This window comes from Carlito syrichta, unplaced genomic scaffold (genome assembly GCF_000164805.1).
Source record: "Carlito syrichta isolate Samal-C Ts95f unplaced genomic scaffold, Tarsius_syrichta-2.0.1 Scaffold288211, whole genome shotgun sequence".
Classification (NCBI taxonomy): Eukaryota; Metazoa; Chordata; class Mammalia; order Primates; family Tarsiidae; genus Carlito; species Carlito syrichta.
In genome coordinates this window covers 100,128-117,828 of record NW_007232307.1, presented here as the reverse complement: position 1 = coordinate 117,828, position 17,701 = coordinate 100,128, and the positions used below count along the sequence as shown (strand labels likewise).

Genomic DNA, 17,701 nt, shown 5'->3' with positions numbered 1-17,701 from the left:
GCGCTACCACACCTAATTTTTTGATTTATTGTAGAGATGAGGTCTTGCCAAGTTGCCCAGGTCTTGAACCCACGGGCTCAATCCACTCACCTTGGCCTCTCAAAGCGCGGGATTACAGGCTGAGCCACCAAGCCTGGCTTCAGTAGTTACATTTTGAGAACCATCATCCTAATTCTTTTAGTAACTGTCTTAAGAAGCTCAAAACCAAGCTCGCACACAGTATTAAGTGTGGATTTCATGTTAGCTAGAAATACTGAGTAAGACCAAAGTGTCTTTAAACACAGACTTTAATGATAACAATTCCTTTAAGCTCCATTAACTTTTAGCTATTACAAGTCTTATGCAGATGTCACTATTAAACAATATTTAGTGACTTGCACTGGGTTCCTCATAAAATAGAAGACAAATTCACTTAAAAGTGTAATCAACAATCATTTAACAGTTTTGTTATGCCAACACAAAACATGGCTAGTTTGAGTTACCCACCCCCCCATCACTAACACAGCATGAGCAGTACCCTAAGTATTCAACTAAGCCATTAAAAAAAAGTGAGTGTTTCACTACCCCTGAGACCACTAGTTAACTGTGGTTCATACTTTAAAATGTGAGTACACCCACACAAAAAAGCAAACTAATCAGTTTTTTAAAAAAAAGTTTATCACATTGCAAACTTGCCCAAGAAAAAGACTGTCACTTAAAATGTAAATTTATCTCTGACAGGTCAACTGGACCTCAATTATAGGTTTATGCATTGAGATGTAGGAATAGCCAAAATCAATTTGTGAATCTTCACTTCACTGTGGGACTTTAGTCCTACACATGGCACTAATATCAAATTACTAGATGGGGTGGGGAAAAGGAAATCTCTTGGATTCTTTTGAAGGTCTCATTGTAGATGATCTCACGTCCAGTGCCCATACATTCAAAAATGTTGGTTTTCCAGGTATTTTAAAATACTGTTCTCTTAAACCTGGAGAAGCCTCTATGGCTTATTCCCTTAGAAGTGACAAATGAAATGTATAAAAGCATCAAGTCAAAGATAAAGAGAACTGGAAACATTCACTAATTACTATGACAATGGTTTTAGGAAGTCATCTTGCAAATACCTAAGGGTTGTCTAAGGCTAAAAACGTCTATGTGAAAGCCAATTAGGGATCCACCGTGGTTTCATAAATGTGTTCTATTCATGTTTGGCTTTCAAGAAGTGATATGCCTACTAAAGCTGTTATTGAGAGCACATGAGTCTCAAGTAATTATTTTGAAAATAGAGCCAAAGAACAGTATTTCTTACCTTGTGGAGCAGTTATTTCTCATTCATAATTTAAATTATAAAATGTTTAAAGAGCATGTCATCTACCCTGGAGTCATTATTTAAGCAAAAAAACAAAATGAAAAAGATCACTATTGGAAAAACTGTATAGTCAGATATTTCCCAATGAAATGCTTATTACAAAATCAACAAAGTCAGAACATCTTCAGAAGGCATGCATTTCACTTTGTTTAGAGAAGAACCTTAAGTCAACAAATCATGTCCAAACTACAAATTAAAAAGTTTATAAAAATTAAACTTTAGCGTTTATTTCTAGCTTTCCACATCTGTGTGCAGACAAGGATAAGATTGCACCTAAGTGTAAGCAGTGCAAAAATGTAGAAGTGAAGTCACAGATGTGCTAGAACTTTAAGAAATAAAGCAATGGGCGAATCAAAATAGGAAAATCAAAACTACAGGATCAGAATTAGAAAGGTGAAGAATGGTAATGCCCTTGTTACTATATATAGAAGATAAATTAGTGGCACAGATAGCACTTGTCAAACAAAAAATAATCCAATAGCATTGACTTTTATTCATTCATGTTAAGTCACCTGAAATGATATCTGTTGCATTTAATTGCTCATTAATGTAAATGGCTGAACAAATCCATCTCAATGGATACTCAATATCCCACATAGGTAAGTCACTTCAACACAGCCTCATGACAACTCCCACACCAAAACAGTACTTTATTTTGTAAATTTTGACCCATTATTACTCCCATATGTTTTTTTCAGCTGTCAAGTGTACACGTGAAAAGAAATTTTAGTTAGACAGGGGCTGCACCTGGAAAATAAATTTCTTACACTCCATATACATGTTCCAAACTGCTGGGTCCCAAAAGTCCATCTATGAACTCAAGGGCTGCCAGTATCACGTGCAGCACATTAAAGCTACACTATCTGAATAGCTTATTAATTCTGCATAAATCAGGTCAAGCAATGTGTCAACCTGTAACAGACTGTGCACTTTAACTGAACATGGCAAAATATTTCACTCTTTTGAACTTTACATCATCATTTGATGTCAAACAATGAAGCAAATCCCAACAGTATATACAAAAAACAGTTTTGCATTTACAAAAGATTGTTTCCCATACTGATTAATCCAGGCAGCTAACTCATTGGTTTATGCAACTTTATTGAAGAAAAATAAATCAATTACTAGCAGAGCTATTAGTTGATCACTCATCCATTGACAACTTGCATCATTTATTCAGTGCTATATTAAACAGTGTATTGGAAGATAGATTAACTAATAGCTCCAAGCCTCCTAACAATTTAAATGAAAATTACAAAATGTTTGAGACCCTATTTTGGAATACAAAGGGTGTTTGACTTCCAATTTCCATTCTCTGTAGAACAAGAACAGGTCATTCCTTTATTGACATGCATAAAATACATCACATTTTCTGTTCTGCTGATGCTATAAATTCAATACCAATTCTCCAGCCACATCAGTTATGAGCATGAAGTATATCACGTAACCTCAAATCTCTAACAGTGGAAGGCTTAAACAAGAATGGATGCTGCTAGAATAATGCTGTTTCCTTTGATGTGACAAGAGCATCCATCTCCCTCCCCCTCGGATGATTTCTTCAGCATGTTAGAGCTGTGAGGAATGGTTTTAGTCTCATAACCAAGTTAGAGTGAAGACATTGGCCACATAATACACATGCTCCATTTTTTAAAAAAATTCTGAGTCTTGGGCAACTGTTCTCTTGTAACTACTTTACAGTTTCTAAAAGCAGTTATTGTCCAAAGCTGGAAGAACTTAAGTCTTCTCAGATGAGCATGTGAATGAATGGAGGGAGGTAAACAAAAAATAAAATTAAAAAAGATGAGGTCTGATAGGGGAGCAGCCGGATAAGAAAATCAAAAAAGGAACAGTAATTTAAAGTTTATTCCAGCTATAATGCAGGTTATTCTGACTTTAAGGTAGCATCACATGGCATACTTCTGAGTCCATTCCCGAGATATTCTGTTGTACCTGTAAATAAAAAAGATGTTATTTAAACATAATAATAAACATAAACTTGACACCGAAATTGGGAGACTAACAACAAAAAAAAGCCCTTTTCTCTCCACCACTGAGCTAATTCTCTAAATTTAGAAACTCAAAAACTAGTATTCATTCTGACAGGTTTACATTAAAAAATGTTTACAGTTTATCATGGATATATGTCAGGATAGCATATACATTTTAGCCACCTAGAGAAATTTCTATCAAAGCCAGAACCAATCATTTTACCAAAATCCTAAGCTTTGACAAATTACTTGGTCCTGGGTATTATCAGAAGAGAAAATGCCTTTGAGACTTAGAGACAGAAGAGGAAGAAGACACTGGGTAAGATGCTAAGAAGCAGTAATTTTAAAGAAGGGATGTGAGTGGCTTTGTTAATCAGACCCACATATGTTATTTTAAAAGTGTGGTAAATGAGACTAATAAGCCCCAATAAGACCTGGAGAAAGGAATTCCTAGGAGTACAACCAGCACAACCAGATCAACAACAGGTAATTCACACACAAGCAAGGTTATTACTAAGAAGACTACTCATATTGATAAATACTATCAATCTCCCCCTAGACTACACTCATGCCATATGCTACTTACTCCAACAAAAACAGTAATAATCTTAAGAAATTAACATACAAAAGGCACAGGATAACTTTTGCATTTTATTGGCAGTTTGAACTTTAAAAACACCAACTAGCCTTATTTCAAAACCAAGACCTAAACATGGTTCAATTACTTCTCTACTAACATATAAAAAAGCTCTTTCTAACAATTCATTGTTATCTCAGTTAAGGATACCCTCTCAAAAAGCCAGCACTTTAATATTAGCATACAAGGAGACACAAAGTATAGCTGGCACTAATGCATGCTTGTCAGGTAATGAACATTTTAGTTTAGATGCTTAGGTTTAAGTGTTTTCCCTTACATTACTACCCTGGTCAAATTTGAAGTAAATCACCACATTCCATATGGTATTGGTACAAAGTCTCAAGCTAAAATTTAAACACCATGGTAGCTTGAAAGAAATATTACTTAAATTCCCATTTTTTACTAGTGCGATATAACTGCTTTGCCATGCAATAACTTTCAAGCAATAATAATTACCAGGTATAGGCTTTCACACTAAACAGAGATCAAGCAGTTAAATGTACACTTTTCAGACAACTGCCACATCTGTTACCTTTTGTTAGTTAATACAGTGCCTTAAAGCATGCAGCACTCAAGTGCTGGCAGTACCACGTAAGCGCACCATAGAGTGCAGATCCTCTTACCCTACAACATAGCGTATTTCTCTGTCCACTCTCTTGCTAACCTATTGTACCTAATTGAACAAGCATACTTGGCATTAATTATAACATACAAAAGTTATAATGTTAAGTCAAATATAAAGACAATTCAATAATTTCAGAAACTCAGACCAAAGCTTTACAACAGTACTAATATTTTTTGGAGAAACATACTTGGGGTGAAGAGATATTTGCTCTCTTCCCCAACACCAGGGAATAATGTGATAAAATGTAACATGTTAGGAAAAACATTTTAAAGGGGCTACTCACTGGTAGATAAGCTAAAGCCCAGTAATTTTAAACAACCACACTTCAATCACTAGCTTTCTGCACATTATCTTCCCAAGAATAAGTATCAAGTTTTCTTGGCATTGCTACAACTTAAGTCTACCTCATTAAGTAAAACCACTTTTTAATAACATTAAAAAAATGCTTACTTATCTCTGTCTGTTTTATAGATCCGTGCAATCTCTGGCACTAGGGGGTCATCTGGGTTTGGATCACATAGCAGTGAACAAATGGATAAAAGAACTGCAAGAAAATAATGTCTGTTACCCAGTATCAGAGTTTAGATAAGTGTCAAGAGTATTTAAAAACAGATTATAAACCTCAATCCTCAAAAGACTTTTATTAGTTTACATCTTAACCTCAATAAGACAGTTTTAAAGAGATTTAACTTGATAGAAGTCAAGCTGTTGGTGACAAAAGACAAAATTAGAGCTTTGTGGCATCAAATTCGGTGCCCACTAGCTATAAAAATACTGCCAAACTCACATAAATATTTGTTGACTGCAGCAAATATAATTTCAAACCCAAATATGGGGGAGCAAATATAAAATTAAAAAATAAAAAGAGATCTGGCTACACAGTAAACTCACAAAAGAAAATGCAGAAACTTCAGTTGTGACTGCTAGTTTAAATTAGCAAAACATGACTCCCAAAAAAGCAAATAAACCGCCACACCAAGTCAATTTGCATTTACAGACAGTTTTTAGTATTATAGTGCACTCTCAACAACAGTAAAAAACTTGGAATAAGGTTTTTAGATATGACAGCATGACTTGAAAATAAATTAGAAAGTATACAAGAGGGTGAAAAACAGGTCAAAAATTTTAAAAACATTTGGAAGAAGAATGGGAACATGTGCCCATATTGTTTTTCTTTCTTCCCCACAAGTTATTCTAGTTAAACCAAAGTTTGGGAAATACTACCACATAGCCCTCCTCCCCCCCCAGATTAAAATGCAGTGTATAAGCATATGAAAGGCTTTATAGGATGACTTGCCTTTAAAAAAAACCACCTGTTTCAGCTGTATTTACCAAATGCAGAAAATCATAAAACATTTTTAGTAATATACTGTTATTTCAAGGAGTTTGGAAAAGGCCCTTGAACTAGAAAATGTGAATGCTTAGATATATACTCTATAATATCCAAAATATTCATAATTAGAAACATTAAAAACCTAGTCACATGTACCTAAGAAATATTAAGCCAATATTAAAACTGAAAACTAAAAAGCAGACTTTCTATTAAGGAGTTTTGTATATAATTCAATTTGTGGGGTGAGCTTTGTGTATAATTCAATTTGTGGGGTGAAAGGTGACACAAAAGCCACCAGTAATCCAAAAGAAAGTGATGGAGAGAATTCCATCTCCACCTGGGATATTCATGCAGAGAGACTACGCAATCTGTTAAGAGATGTCACATAATGGGTTCCTATTAAAAGCAGGAGACCAAAAATGATCTAGAGATCTTTCCAAGATTCTTTAATTTTAGATTGCTATTATATAGAAACAACCTACTATGGTTACATAACACCTGGCTAAAGATTTGTCCAAACAATTAACATGCAAGAGCAAAATCAGAATTTTCCTACAGTGAAAACTTCGGGATTCAAAAGCTCTATTATGTTTAGGTATATTATACCATTTTTGTTAAAAATGCAAAGTATGAGATGAACAAGTGGTCTGGGATAAAAAATACAGAATTCTATTAAAATAAATTTTGCTATTATGAGATGAAGGCAACTCATCAGGCAAACAGTGCCTCCTCAACACCCCAATTTGAACTTTAAACTTCTTCCCAGAAAAACTCTGCAATCAATACTGCTTGAAGAGCAAAAAATGATATAAATAACTTTATTCCTTACCTACCTCTTTCCAAAGAGATGGCTTAACAAAAAGACCCAGATAAAGTAGATCCAAAAATGAAACTCCCTTAACTATTAGAAAATCAAAACAGCTCAAGACTATTACAAGTATTTTACCTTTAGAAATAGTTAAAGCAGGAGACCACTGTGATCTTAGAATATCGAGACAAATGCTGCCGTTACTGTTAATATTTGGATGATAAATTCTTGTTGTAAATGCAACCTAAAATAAACAAAAAATGTTCAGGTATTTTATTCAAATAAAAACAAGCATCCAAAGCTTAAGTAGACTCTTAAATCAAAGGTAAAATAATTAATTTCAGCTTAAAAAAATAAAGTCATTAAAATCTACTAGGTACATATAAAAGTATCAAATACAACAAAAACCGGTTTTTACATTCTGACCACCTACCCCCATGGGCACCCTTCTCTTCAATTAAAATGAAAAATATAATTTTGGAGCAAACATTTCATTATTGAAGACATGGTAGAAAGTCCTCAAAGTTTCTCTAGCCCTACTATAACATGAATATCAAAGGATAACTTGAAGAATATTCAACACATTCATTAAAAAATAAGGTTGGGCCAGGCATGGTGGCTCAGCCTGTAATCTCAGTACTTTGGAAGGCTGAGGCAAGTGGATTGCCTGAGCCCGGGGGTTTGAGACCAGCCTGGGCAACTTGGTGAGACTTCGTCTCTATAATAAATCAAAAAATAAGCCAGGCGTGGTAGCAAGTGCTTATAGTTCCAGTTACTCGGAAGGCTGAGGTGGAAGGATCCCTGGAGCCCAGCAGGTTGAGGCTGTGGTGGCAGTAAGTGTGCTACCACATTCTAGCCTGAGCAAAGAGTGAGACTTCAACTGAAAAAAAAAAAAGTTTGTTGTTTTGGGCCGGGTGCAGTGGCTCACAACTGTAACCCCAACATTTTGGAAAGCTGAGGTGAGAGGATTGTGTGAGCCTGCAATCACAGCCTGGGCAACACACCAAGACCTCATCACAACAAAACAAGAAATTAGCCAGGTATGTTGGTGTGCATCTGTAGCCCCAGCTAGTTGGGAGGCTGAGGCAGAGGGATCACCTGTGCCCAAGAGCTCCAGGCTATGATGAGCTCTGAGCATGCCACTGCACTCTAGCCTGCGATAACAGTGTGAGACCCCAACTAAAAAAAAAAAACACCAAAAACCAAAACAAAACTTCTGAAGTTTCATTCAGTTACACAAGTATGTATTTAAGTCTGCATTTCTACTGTACATAAGACTTAAACTTAAATCATAAGTGTTTCATCCAAAGGAACCATCACATTCCACCTATGACATGACTGAAAATGATTACAGTGCATAACAATGTCCTATGTATATAATCTATGGTTATTTATACAGATTGAATTTACGTTCATAACTCTGAAAAGTCAAGAACCATATGCTTTTAATTCCTATAAATCAGGTAGGTACCTCAGTGTTGAATACCAACCAAAAATGATTATAATCCATCTAAACTGCAACACAAATAGTGTTGTCGCAGTGTAAGTCGTAGCAATGTGCAAATACATACTGAGGTTAAACACCTGATTACAAGACAATAAAAATAAAGCCAACAATCGAAATCTGTGTAATAATAATGGTTTTTTAAAAAAAGGGAGGCTTCTGCATGGTATATTTGAGTCATACAATATTAAGAACAAGGCAAACATTATCCCCATGTACAAAGTCCAAATTGAGGTCTAGCTCTTTTGACCAGAAGAATCAGTATCTCTCTCTCTATATATGTATCAAGTGACTCAATTCAATAAATAAAATTCCAGCATCATTTAGGCAGAATCCTAATTTCTAGAAATACTCTATTCCTTTGAAATAAAGCACAAATCTACTCTAAGAGATTACCTTAGGTGGTTTGAAGGGGTAGTCTGTAGGAAAATGAATTGTCAAAAAGAATACACCGCCTTGATACGGGCTGTCATTCTGTAAAAAGAAAAGCATGCTTAACTCTGAAATTTAAAATATCACTGCTCAATAACCTACATAACATTTTTATTTTCTAAGCATTTCTCTAATAATGAACTAACATTACCTACTGTTTACACTGCAATAAAGAATCTAAGTTATCTCAAGAAAATTCACTTTGTATTAATGAAAAAACACAAACTTACTATATAGTAACACACCCTAACTTACTTAGATCCAATTTTACACAGGTCACTGACAAATTTTAGAAAAAAAGTACAGAAACACTGTGTTGGAGATCCCAATTCTCACAAAGGATAAAGTATGCTTTGCAATAAGGTCTACATACAGAATCCAGTATCGAACTATAAAAATAAAATTTTACTTGTATAGAATATTTCTTCTAACAGCCAGATATATCAAATAGTTTTACATCTCAACAGACCATTCTGTCCATTGGGCAAATAAAATGTTTACTATCCCACGTAACATATAACTACCTTTAATAAGCTCATCTAATCCACACCATTCCGTAAAATAAACAAACATTAGTTCAATTAATCTAACTCCCTACTAATATACTATATATGTATAAGAAGACTCAGAACGATTTTATCTTGATGACCTTACACTATGGTAGAGAGACATATAAAGCAAATACAATGGAATGTTATAGGTATTATGAAAAATGAATAAGGCATGCATGGAGTTCAAAGAAAGGTTAATTTATTAATGAATCAGGTTCAAAGACACACACAACTAGCAAATGTAAGAGCTACTATTTATTATTATTTTTGTTTGTTTGTTTTTTGAGTTGGAGTCTCACTCCGTCACCCAGGCTAGAGTGCAGTGGCATGCTCACGGCCACCCCAGCATCGACCTGCTGGGTTCCTGCGATCCTTCCACCTCAGCCTTCCAAGTAGTCATAACTACGGGCATGCGCTACTACGCCCAGCTAATTTTTTTTTTCTCATTTACTGTAGAGACGAGGGCTCACCAAGATGCCCGGGCTTGTCTTGAACCCGTGGTGCGGGCTCAGGCAATCCACTCGCCTCGGCCTCCCAAAGTGCTGGGATTATAGGCTGGGCCACCGCGCCCAGCCAAGAGCTACTATTTAAATTGAGTTCTTCCAATTCCCAAGTCCCTCCTTTTCATATTTTCTACAAAATATAAAACTACGGAAAAAGCAAATAAAAACAAGGCACCAGCATTGACTGAGTTTGTTAGATTAACATTTTAATTAAATGATACAGCTATATTAACTGAGAAAAGACACTTCAAATAGCATATGCTTTTTTTTTTTTGCGTTGGAGTCTCTCTCACTCTGTCACCCAGGTTGGAGTGCAATGGCACTCCTGGCCACGGCAGCCTCGACCTGCTGGGCTCTGGTGATTCTTCCACCTCAGTCCTCCAAGTAGCTACAACTAGAGGCGCATGCTATCACGTCTGGCTAATTTTTTATTTATTGTAGAGGCAAGGTCTTGCCAAGTTGCCTGGGCAAGTCTTGAATCCATGGGCTCAGGCAATCCACTCGTCTCAGCCTCCCAAAGTGCTGGGATTACAGGCTGAGCCACCGAGCCTGGCCAGAATGTGCTTTTATATGATCTGCTATGTTCTTACTGTATAAAATCACCAATTTAAGGGTAATCCCACAAACATTAAAGTTTTAAAAACTCAATTCTTGAAGTTCTGTTTAAGCTTTCATTCTAAGTTTCATACAATCAAATGCTGTATCTGACTGCTTCTAAATAAAGGCAATCCACTGATGAGATGTAGGCAAAGCCAAATTTCATTTCATTTATTCAAAGAAAGTTCTCTTAAGAGGCAAACTATTTCAAGGTTACGATTTCACATTAAAATTTCACTGTACCAAAGAAGAAAAACTACAGGTGTGGAGGTTAACAAAACAAGGCTATCTTTAAAATTGAGGCCCCATAAATATCAAATACTTATAGATTGGCTGCCAAAGAAAAAAAAGAACTCCCAAACAGAACGGAAAAATATTGTGATGAGCAAATAAACCCAAATCTTAGAAATTCAAAATTTACTAGATCTCTTTAGAAACCTTCTATTCTTGTTTAGTTCTAATCAGTCCAAGCTGCTCCCTCTCAGCATAATTCTTCTCTGGCAACCACACACTGTTGGCATTCTAAATGCTTCTAATTCCTACCCTTCATATATTTTGCAAACTCAATTTTTCTCTGATGTAACTTTTTTGCTCCAGAGCATATATACTCAAATGCCTGCTGAATAATTCAACTTGGGTATCTCACTCATATGTCCAAAATTCAAACTCCTGGTCTCAATACCTTTTTTCCTGTTTAACAATTAAACCATAAACAGGATACTCATAGTTGATTCTTATTTCTCTCTTCTCCTTAGAGTCAAGATAGTCACCAAATCTTAACCCTTTTCACTTGGAGACATTTTGTGGATTACCTACCAGCAACTTGATCACACTTTTTTTACTAACTAGGGAAAAACTAATCACCTCACATTAAATGGTAGTGTTGTAATCAATCATTTTATTGCAAAGATATTTAGCTTATAATGGAATTTTGGACATTCAGGTACTTATGACAAAAAAAATTCAAACTTTTATATCTTATATTTTTCTAGCATGTGGTGACATGTGAAACAGTCATCAACATGCACTCCAAGTTCATTGACAAACATTGCACAATAGTAATTTGACATCTTCCACCTAATGTTTTTCTACATGAGCAGACAATGCAGTCTTGTTTTCTTCCTTCCTAGTCTGTTGTTGGAAGATGAAGTGAAAGGATGCACTCGTGATTCCTAAAAACCACTTCTCAACTGAATAATCAAAAAGCTTAACAAATTTCAAATGAGGCATAGGTTTTTCACTGTTTTTGAATGGAAAACTTGAAAGAAACACACTTTTAAAAAAGATTTGCGCTTGTGATAAGTGTGTCCTGTATAATCACCAGCAATCTCTTTATGTCCCGAGAGGGGACATCCGAATGCAAAGTGTTAAAGTTTTTAAAAATTTCTTGAATTATTCTCTTTTATGCCCACTGTTACTACTCTTAGTTCACAATTTACTATCTTTGCCTAGATTATGGCAACTGCTTACTACTGATATTCCCCCATCCTAATGCTGAAGTGGTCTTTTTAAAGATAATCGTTACTTCACTGCTTGAAATCTACGACATCTTTTAAGATACAAAATCTAAGCACACATGATGTTTTATGATATGGGTTCCCACCAATCTAGTTAGTTCATCTTTTACCTCTTCTCTGAATGTGTTCTCTACTGCACATAAAATAAGTGTTACAGGAATGACTCAAGTTTCATACTTCCCCCTCTTTTCTACTTTTTTTCCTTACTGGAAATATTGTTTCTTATAATATAGACCCCCCTTTAGTCCATTCTGCTGGTTGCCTTTCTTTTATACCTCTATGTATATAGTTGCAATTACTCATCCACATTTGTGACATTTCCCTCTTCTAAGAGGGTGCACAGCTCCTTGTAGAATAAGATAAAGAGGGAAAAAAGTTTTCACATATCATTAGCCTTTGAGGAAATGACATACTACTTGATGTACTTTATGTAAAAATAATCTTTATGAACCAATAAAATAATACAGGGTACTTTCTTCTACAGCTATGTCATAAGTTAAGTGGAAGTTAGTGTGGTTCACCAGATCTGTATCTTTTTCTGCCAACTCTCATTTCCAAGTAAAGAAAAATTAGTCAAGTAAATGTCAGAATCAACAGGTAAGGGAGTGGGTTTATTTTCCTTGTGTCAATTTTTAATGAAAGCTATCCTTAGTATACAAAAAAAGCACCAAATGTTACAAAACTACTTAACTAGCAATGCTCTATCAATTATTTCAAAGACTCAGCTTTTCATCAACATTTGTGTTCCCTAGGTAGTTTACCTTCAGAAATAAGCCAGCACCTATGATTATTATCAATTTCATCATATAACTAATGATCAAGAGCATTTCCAGACTAAAATACACTACAATTAAATGGTTAATCTTTATAGAAAATTGGAGGCTACATTCCTTAGAAAGACAGGAATTTGTACTTTTGTGGAACCGGCATCCCTTCAATTGCTCAAGAAGTACTCCAACGTGACGGGGCTCAGTGGGTCAGCCTGTAATTCCAGCACTTTGGGAGGCTAAAGTGAGTGGATTGCCTGAGCCCACAGGTTCGAGACCAGCTTGGGTAACTTGGCGAGACCTCATCTCTACAGTAAGTAAAAAAAAATAGCTGGGTGTGGTAGTGTGCGCCTGTAATTCTGGCTACTTGGAAGGTTGAAGCAGAAGGATTGCTAGAGCCCAGGAGGTCGACGCTGGGGTGGCCATGAGTGTGCCACTGCAATCCAGCCTGGGTGACAGAGTAAGACTGAATCCCCACAAAAAGAAGTACTCCAAAGCAAAAGTATCTTTATTACCCAGTTCTCCCAGTAAATCTGCAATTCTTGGCTTTTTTTTTTTTTTTGCATCCTACCTCATGTCACATAGAGTAATCATACCCACAAAATAAGCTAATATTTGTTTTATCATAGTGATGTCATCACAAGATGCACTGAGAAGCCAAAAGAACATGAGTTGTTTCATAGAAGCACCACATATTAAGTATGTAGTTAACTATTTAAAGCTGGCATCTTATTTATGTGTTTACATAGAAGACAATAAAACATGTACTTTGGGTGCATTTTTATAACCTTTGACTCTTTCCTGAAATTATCCAACCAACAGTAAGAATTAACCTTTTCAGTTGAAAATGCATTTCAGTGAATACTGCAGCCAAAGCAAAACCGTGCAGTTGTAATTAATCAGGTTAATATTTAGCTTTCAAATGTTTGCTTTTAAAAGCAGGAAACTACTAATTACTACATATGAAAAGGCTACTGAAAAGATTTTTAGCAAGGAATAGCCATAATCTAAAATATACAAAGTAAATAAAACAGTATTTTCTGGGGGGAAAAAAACCTAACTGAATAAACTGCTAAAAACTGTCAGGATAAGTGACACTATTCTCTACAAAATTACTAGCATACGTTCCTAACTGATGCTTCCCTTTGCCTTACTGTAGGTATGTTCCTTACACCTTTTGGGGGAAAAATAGTGTACTGCTCAAAACAGTGAAGTCTCAAAAGTCAAGTAGAAAAACAGACGGGTTTTAAGGAAATGGTGTATTTTGCACACCATCCAAAAAAGTCTTAATTACCAGCTCTTCTGTGCTTTCTTAGTATTGACAAATAATATTTATAATGGAACTGTCAAGGACAGGTATGCAGTGACTCACACCTATAAACTCAACACTTTGGGAGGCTGAAGCAGGAAGGCTGCTTGAAAAAAAAAAACTATTTTTCTGCCAAATTAGAAGAAAGGAAGCCTTTTAAAGTTAAAAGATAATTTAAAACAGTAAAAATAATCCGAGATAAAATGCACAATCCTGGCTTTGCAGTTAAGATAACCAATATTTCAAAGTTTTATACTTAATCTTTATACTATTCCCCCATTTGTCTTAATTTAAATCAGTCTCTCTATCTTTAGGTTAACACTTTAATTCAATATCCCTGTTATGATTTTCCATAAATTTCTCCTATACAGCACTTTATTCATTAATCATTTATTTTTCATCTTATCATACTTTAACACTTGTTTTAATTACTTGTCTCCTCCAGCAGAGTTTAAGTTCCCTAAAGACTGAGAGGGATATCTATTATGTTCCCCTTATCCTTATTGCCTGGCACATAGCAGGTGTTCACATTTGAAATAGAAAAATAACTGAAGTTATTACAACCAGAATTCCAGTATAAATACTTACTGATCTAACCTATTCACTGGCTGACACTTCCAAGGGCATTTTTGCCCTTCAGAATTATAAACATCTACTTAATGACTACTGTCATTCATGTTGAAACAAAACCACCAAAAAGGGAAACAGAATTTTCAGTAAGATACACATGTAACTTAGAAAAGAAATCCTAAAGTGCCCTCCAAGTTTAAAAAAAAAGTTCAGCATTTATGCAAGACAACCTTACTCCAGGATGTTTTAGTGTGCTCTAATTCTTTGAAATTCTTAGTTTCCATAATTCTGAATATTCAATTATCCAGCATATAATTTGTTATCTACCCAGGATAAAAAAGAATTTTGCTCTACTCAAAGCACCACTTTCTGCCAAAAAAAAATTCAGATTTTCCATAAAACTAAAGTTCTATAAAGAATTAATTATCAGCCGGGCTCGGTGGCTCAGCCTGTAATCCCGCGCCTTTGGGAGGCTGAGGTGAGTGGATTGCCTGAGCCCGCGGGTTCGAGACCCGCCTGGGCAGCGAGACCTCATCTCTACAATAAATCAAAAAATCAGCCGGGCGTGGTGGCGCATGCCTGTAATTCCGGCTACTTGGAAGGCTGAGGCGGAAGGATCGCCGGAGCCCAGCAGGTCGAGGCTGCGGTGGCCGGAAGCGGCCACTGCACTCCAGTCTGGGTGACAGAGTGAGACTTCCACTCAAAAAAAAAAAAAAAAAAAAAAAGAATTAATTATCAGCTGGGCACAGTGGCTCACACCTATGATCCCAGCAATTTGAGAGGTGAAGGAGAAAAGGACTGCTTAAACCCAGGGGTTCAAGATCAGTCTGGGCAACATGGCGAGACTTCATCTCTACAATTGTTAAAAAAAACAAAACACTAAGTTCCTAGTTTTGGTGGCATATGCCTATAGTTCCAGCTATTTGGAAGACAGAAGCAGAAGGATGGCCTGAGGCCTGCCTGGATGACAGAGCGAGACTGACTCAAACAAATAAATAATAAAATTGAATGTCAAAATAATTAAGCTAGATTCTTGGCAGTTACAGTAAATAGGGTAAGAATTTTGAGTAATATAACTTGGTAGGATCAGAGCCAGTCAATTTAACTGTCTCTAACAGGAAGTTCCATAAAAATACTTTACACATTGCTATGAAGAAAAACTGAATTGAGGTAGAGATATTTGACAGGTCACAGAGATGCTATCTTCTTCAACCTGAACACAGGGACAGATACAGCAGTACAGCGATGGCATATCCAAAACAGAATAACTATACAATAAAATAAACCTACAAATTAAGTTAAAAATTACAATCATATTAATGCCAGGTTTTCACTTAAAATTAAATATAAAAATTCTTAATACTTACAGGCCCCATAATTGTGGCTTGCCAGTGAAACACTAGGAAAAAAAAAATTCTGGTTATTATCTAGAAAGGCACAAGCTTTTTTGAACTTAGGCTGAAAAATCAACTTGAAAGTTACTTACTATCATCCCCAACTGGACCTGCAGAACACTGTGCTGGAGGGTCACGGGCCAAATCACTAAGTTCCTATGCCAAGACAGAAAACAATAGGTCATATTACCTTAATTTTAGAACACGCAAGCAACAGAGAGTCAACTGCTTCCAATTTTTACTTTTATCCAATTTTTTAAAGGGACATTTCAAGTAAATAATATATTCCACTAGAAAACACAGGAAACACTAGTCCAATTCCTGAAATATAGGCATAATTATCTAATGAACACGTGCTGAAACAATCATCTTGGCTAGGGTTCATGAAAGTATATATATACCCCCCCATGTGAACATTTTTATTACATGAGCAAAGGCAGATGTCTTACAAAATGAAATCGCTGTAACCACATGCCCTCATGGCTTAAGAGCCTAGACTAGGCAGAGTTCAACATTCTTGTTATTTGCTGAACTTCTAGACCACTTCAGATGCCCTCATTAGTCTGAAATCTTTTGTTCTTCCTAAACCATACACAACACTTCCTAAAATGCGCTGACCCTTTCCCACTTGAAAAATCTCTCAATAGGATAAGCACTCTTTAAAAAAAGTTTTTAAATCTTTTATTCCCTCAACTCAGCATCCATTTTCACCTATTCTTGAATTCTGAAAAAGCCTTCTTTAGAAAGAAGTTTTGCTCTTAGCAAAATATGCAGTTTCCACAATTCTGTATGAACTAATTATTTCCAACAAATATGTACTTAACCCTTCCATGACTTGTACAAAACAGATATGGGTAATTTAGTACAAAAATAACTTGTTTCTTTTCTAGGAATTTTTTTAAAAATTTAAGATGGTATAGTTTCGTTTTACCAATGATGCAGCCAAATGTCTAATCACCAAAAATTTAAAGTAAGATAAACAAAACCAATATTAATATACTGTCATCAAACTTTCCAAATTAAGTTTCTCTTAAGTTCAGTCTATGACATAAGTCAGTAAGCACCATTCCTTTAAAAAAAATTAATAACTGGGTGTGGTGGCTCATGCCTATAACCCCAGCACTTTGGGAGGCTGAGGTGAGAGGATTGCCTGAGCCCATGGATTCGAGACTAGCCTGGGCAACTTCTGTACAATAAATCAAGAAATATTAGCCAGGTGTGGTGGCATGCCTAGAGTTCCAGTTACTTGGAAGGCCAAGGTGGAAGGATGACCCGAGCCCAGCAGGTCAAGACTGCAATGGCCGTAAGCGTGTCTGGCCAACAGAGTGACCCCAAATTGATCAAGGGCAATGTTTGGAAAACAAAAGAAGACCAAATGAGCTGAAGGCACTCAAACACAAAAAGACCAAGTATTAGAAAGCAGAGGAATGGATACCTAAATTTAAAAGATACAAGAACACCACACTGGTCAACAGCAACAATCTACCACAATCTCAACGCATCTATAAGATGTAACTCGAAAATATTAATTTTTCTCTTCCATTTAGTCTACCAGAACAGTATATTCCTTATAACAAGAATTCAAAAGTGGAAATGTTTCCAAATTTGGTACGTTCACTTTCTTTCCTCAATTCTGATCTTTAGCTTTTAGTGCAAAGTCAAGGATATAAAATGCAAAATATCCACTATAAGTCTCCCCCACCCCAAGAATGCAGGGAATAGGAAAAAAGAGTTAAAAGTCTCTATTTAATGGTGGTGTACATTTGTCGTCTCAGCTACTTAGGATGCTGCAGCAGCAAGAGGATTGCTTGAGCC

General features: G+C 35.8%; 1 protein-coding gene across 16 annotated transcripts in view; it reads right to left on the bottom strand.

The window, feature by feature from the left end:
• Positions 1 to 269: 269 nt before the first annotated feature.
• UBE2D3 (ubiquitin conjugating enzyme E2 D3) overlaps positions 270 to 17,701 on the bottom strand; it is a 42,539-nt gene continuing 25,107 nt past the window's right edge. For 12 of the 16 annotated variants that reach the window (XM_021710170.1, XM_008053501.1, XM_021710167.1 and 9 more), the window contains 6 exons: positions 15,979 to 16,042; positions 15,860 to 15,891; positions 8,643 to 8,720; positions 6,881 to 6,986; positions 5,052 to 5,145; positions 270 to 3,301 (listed from right to left, as the gene is read on the bottom strand). In XM_021710170.1, the coding sequence (XP_021565845.1) occupies positions 3,256 to 3,301; positions 5,052 to 5,145; positions 6,881 to 6,986; positions 8,643 to 8,720; positions 15,860 to 15,891; positions 15,979 to 16,042 (420 nt within the window). In that variant the 3' untranslated portion in view covers positions 270 to 3,255. Of the gene's footprint in view, positions 3,302 to 4,393; positions 4,396 to 4,599; positions 4,650 to 5,047; positions 5,146 to 6,880; positions 6,987 to 8,642; positions 8,721 to 15,859; positions 15,892 to 15,978; positions 16,043 to 17,701 lie in introns of those variants that run through there. The other 4 variants (XM_021710166.1, XM_021710164.1, XM_021710175.1 and 1 more) reach the window with 4 other exon arrangements.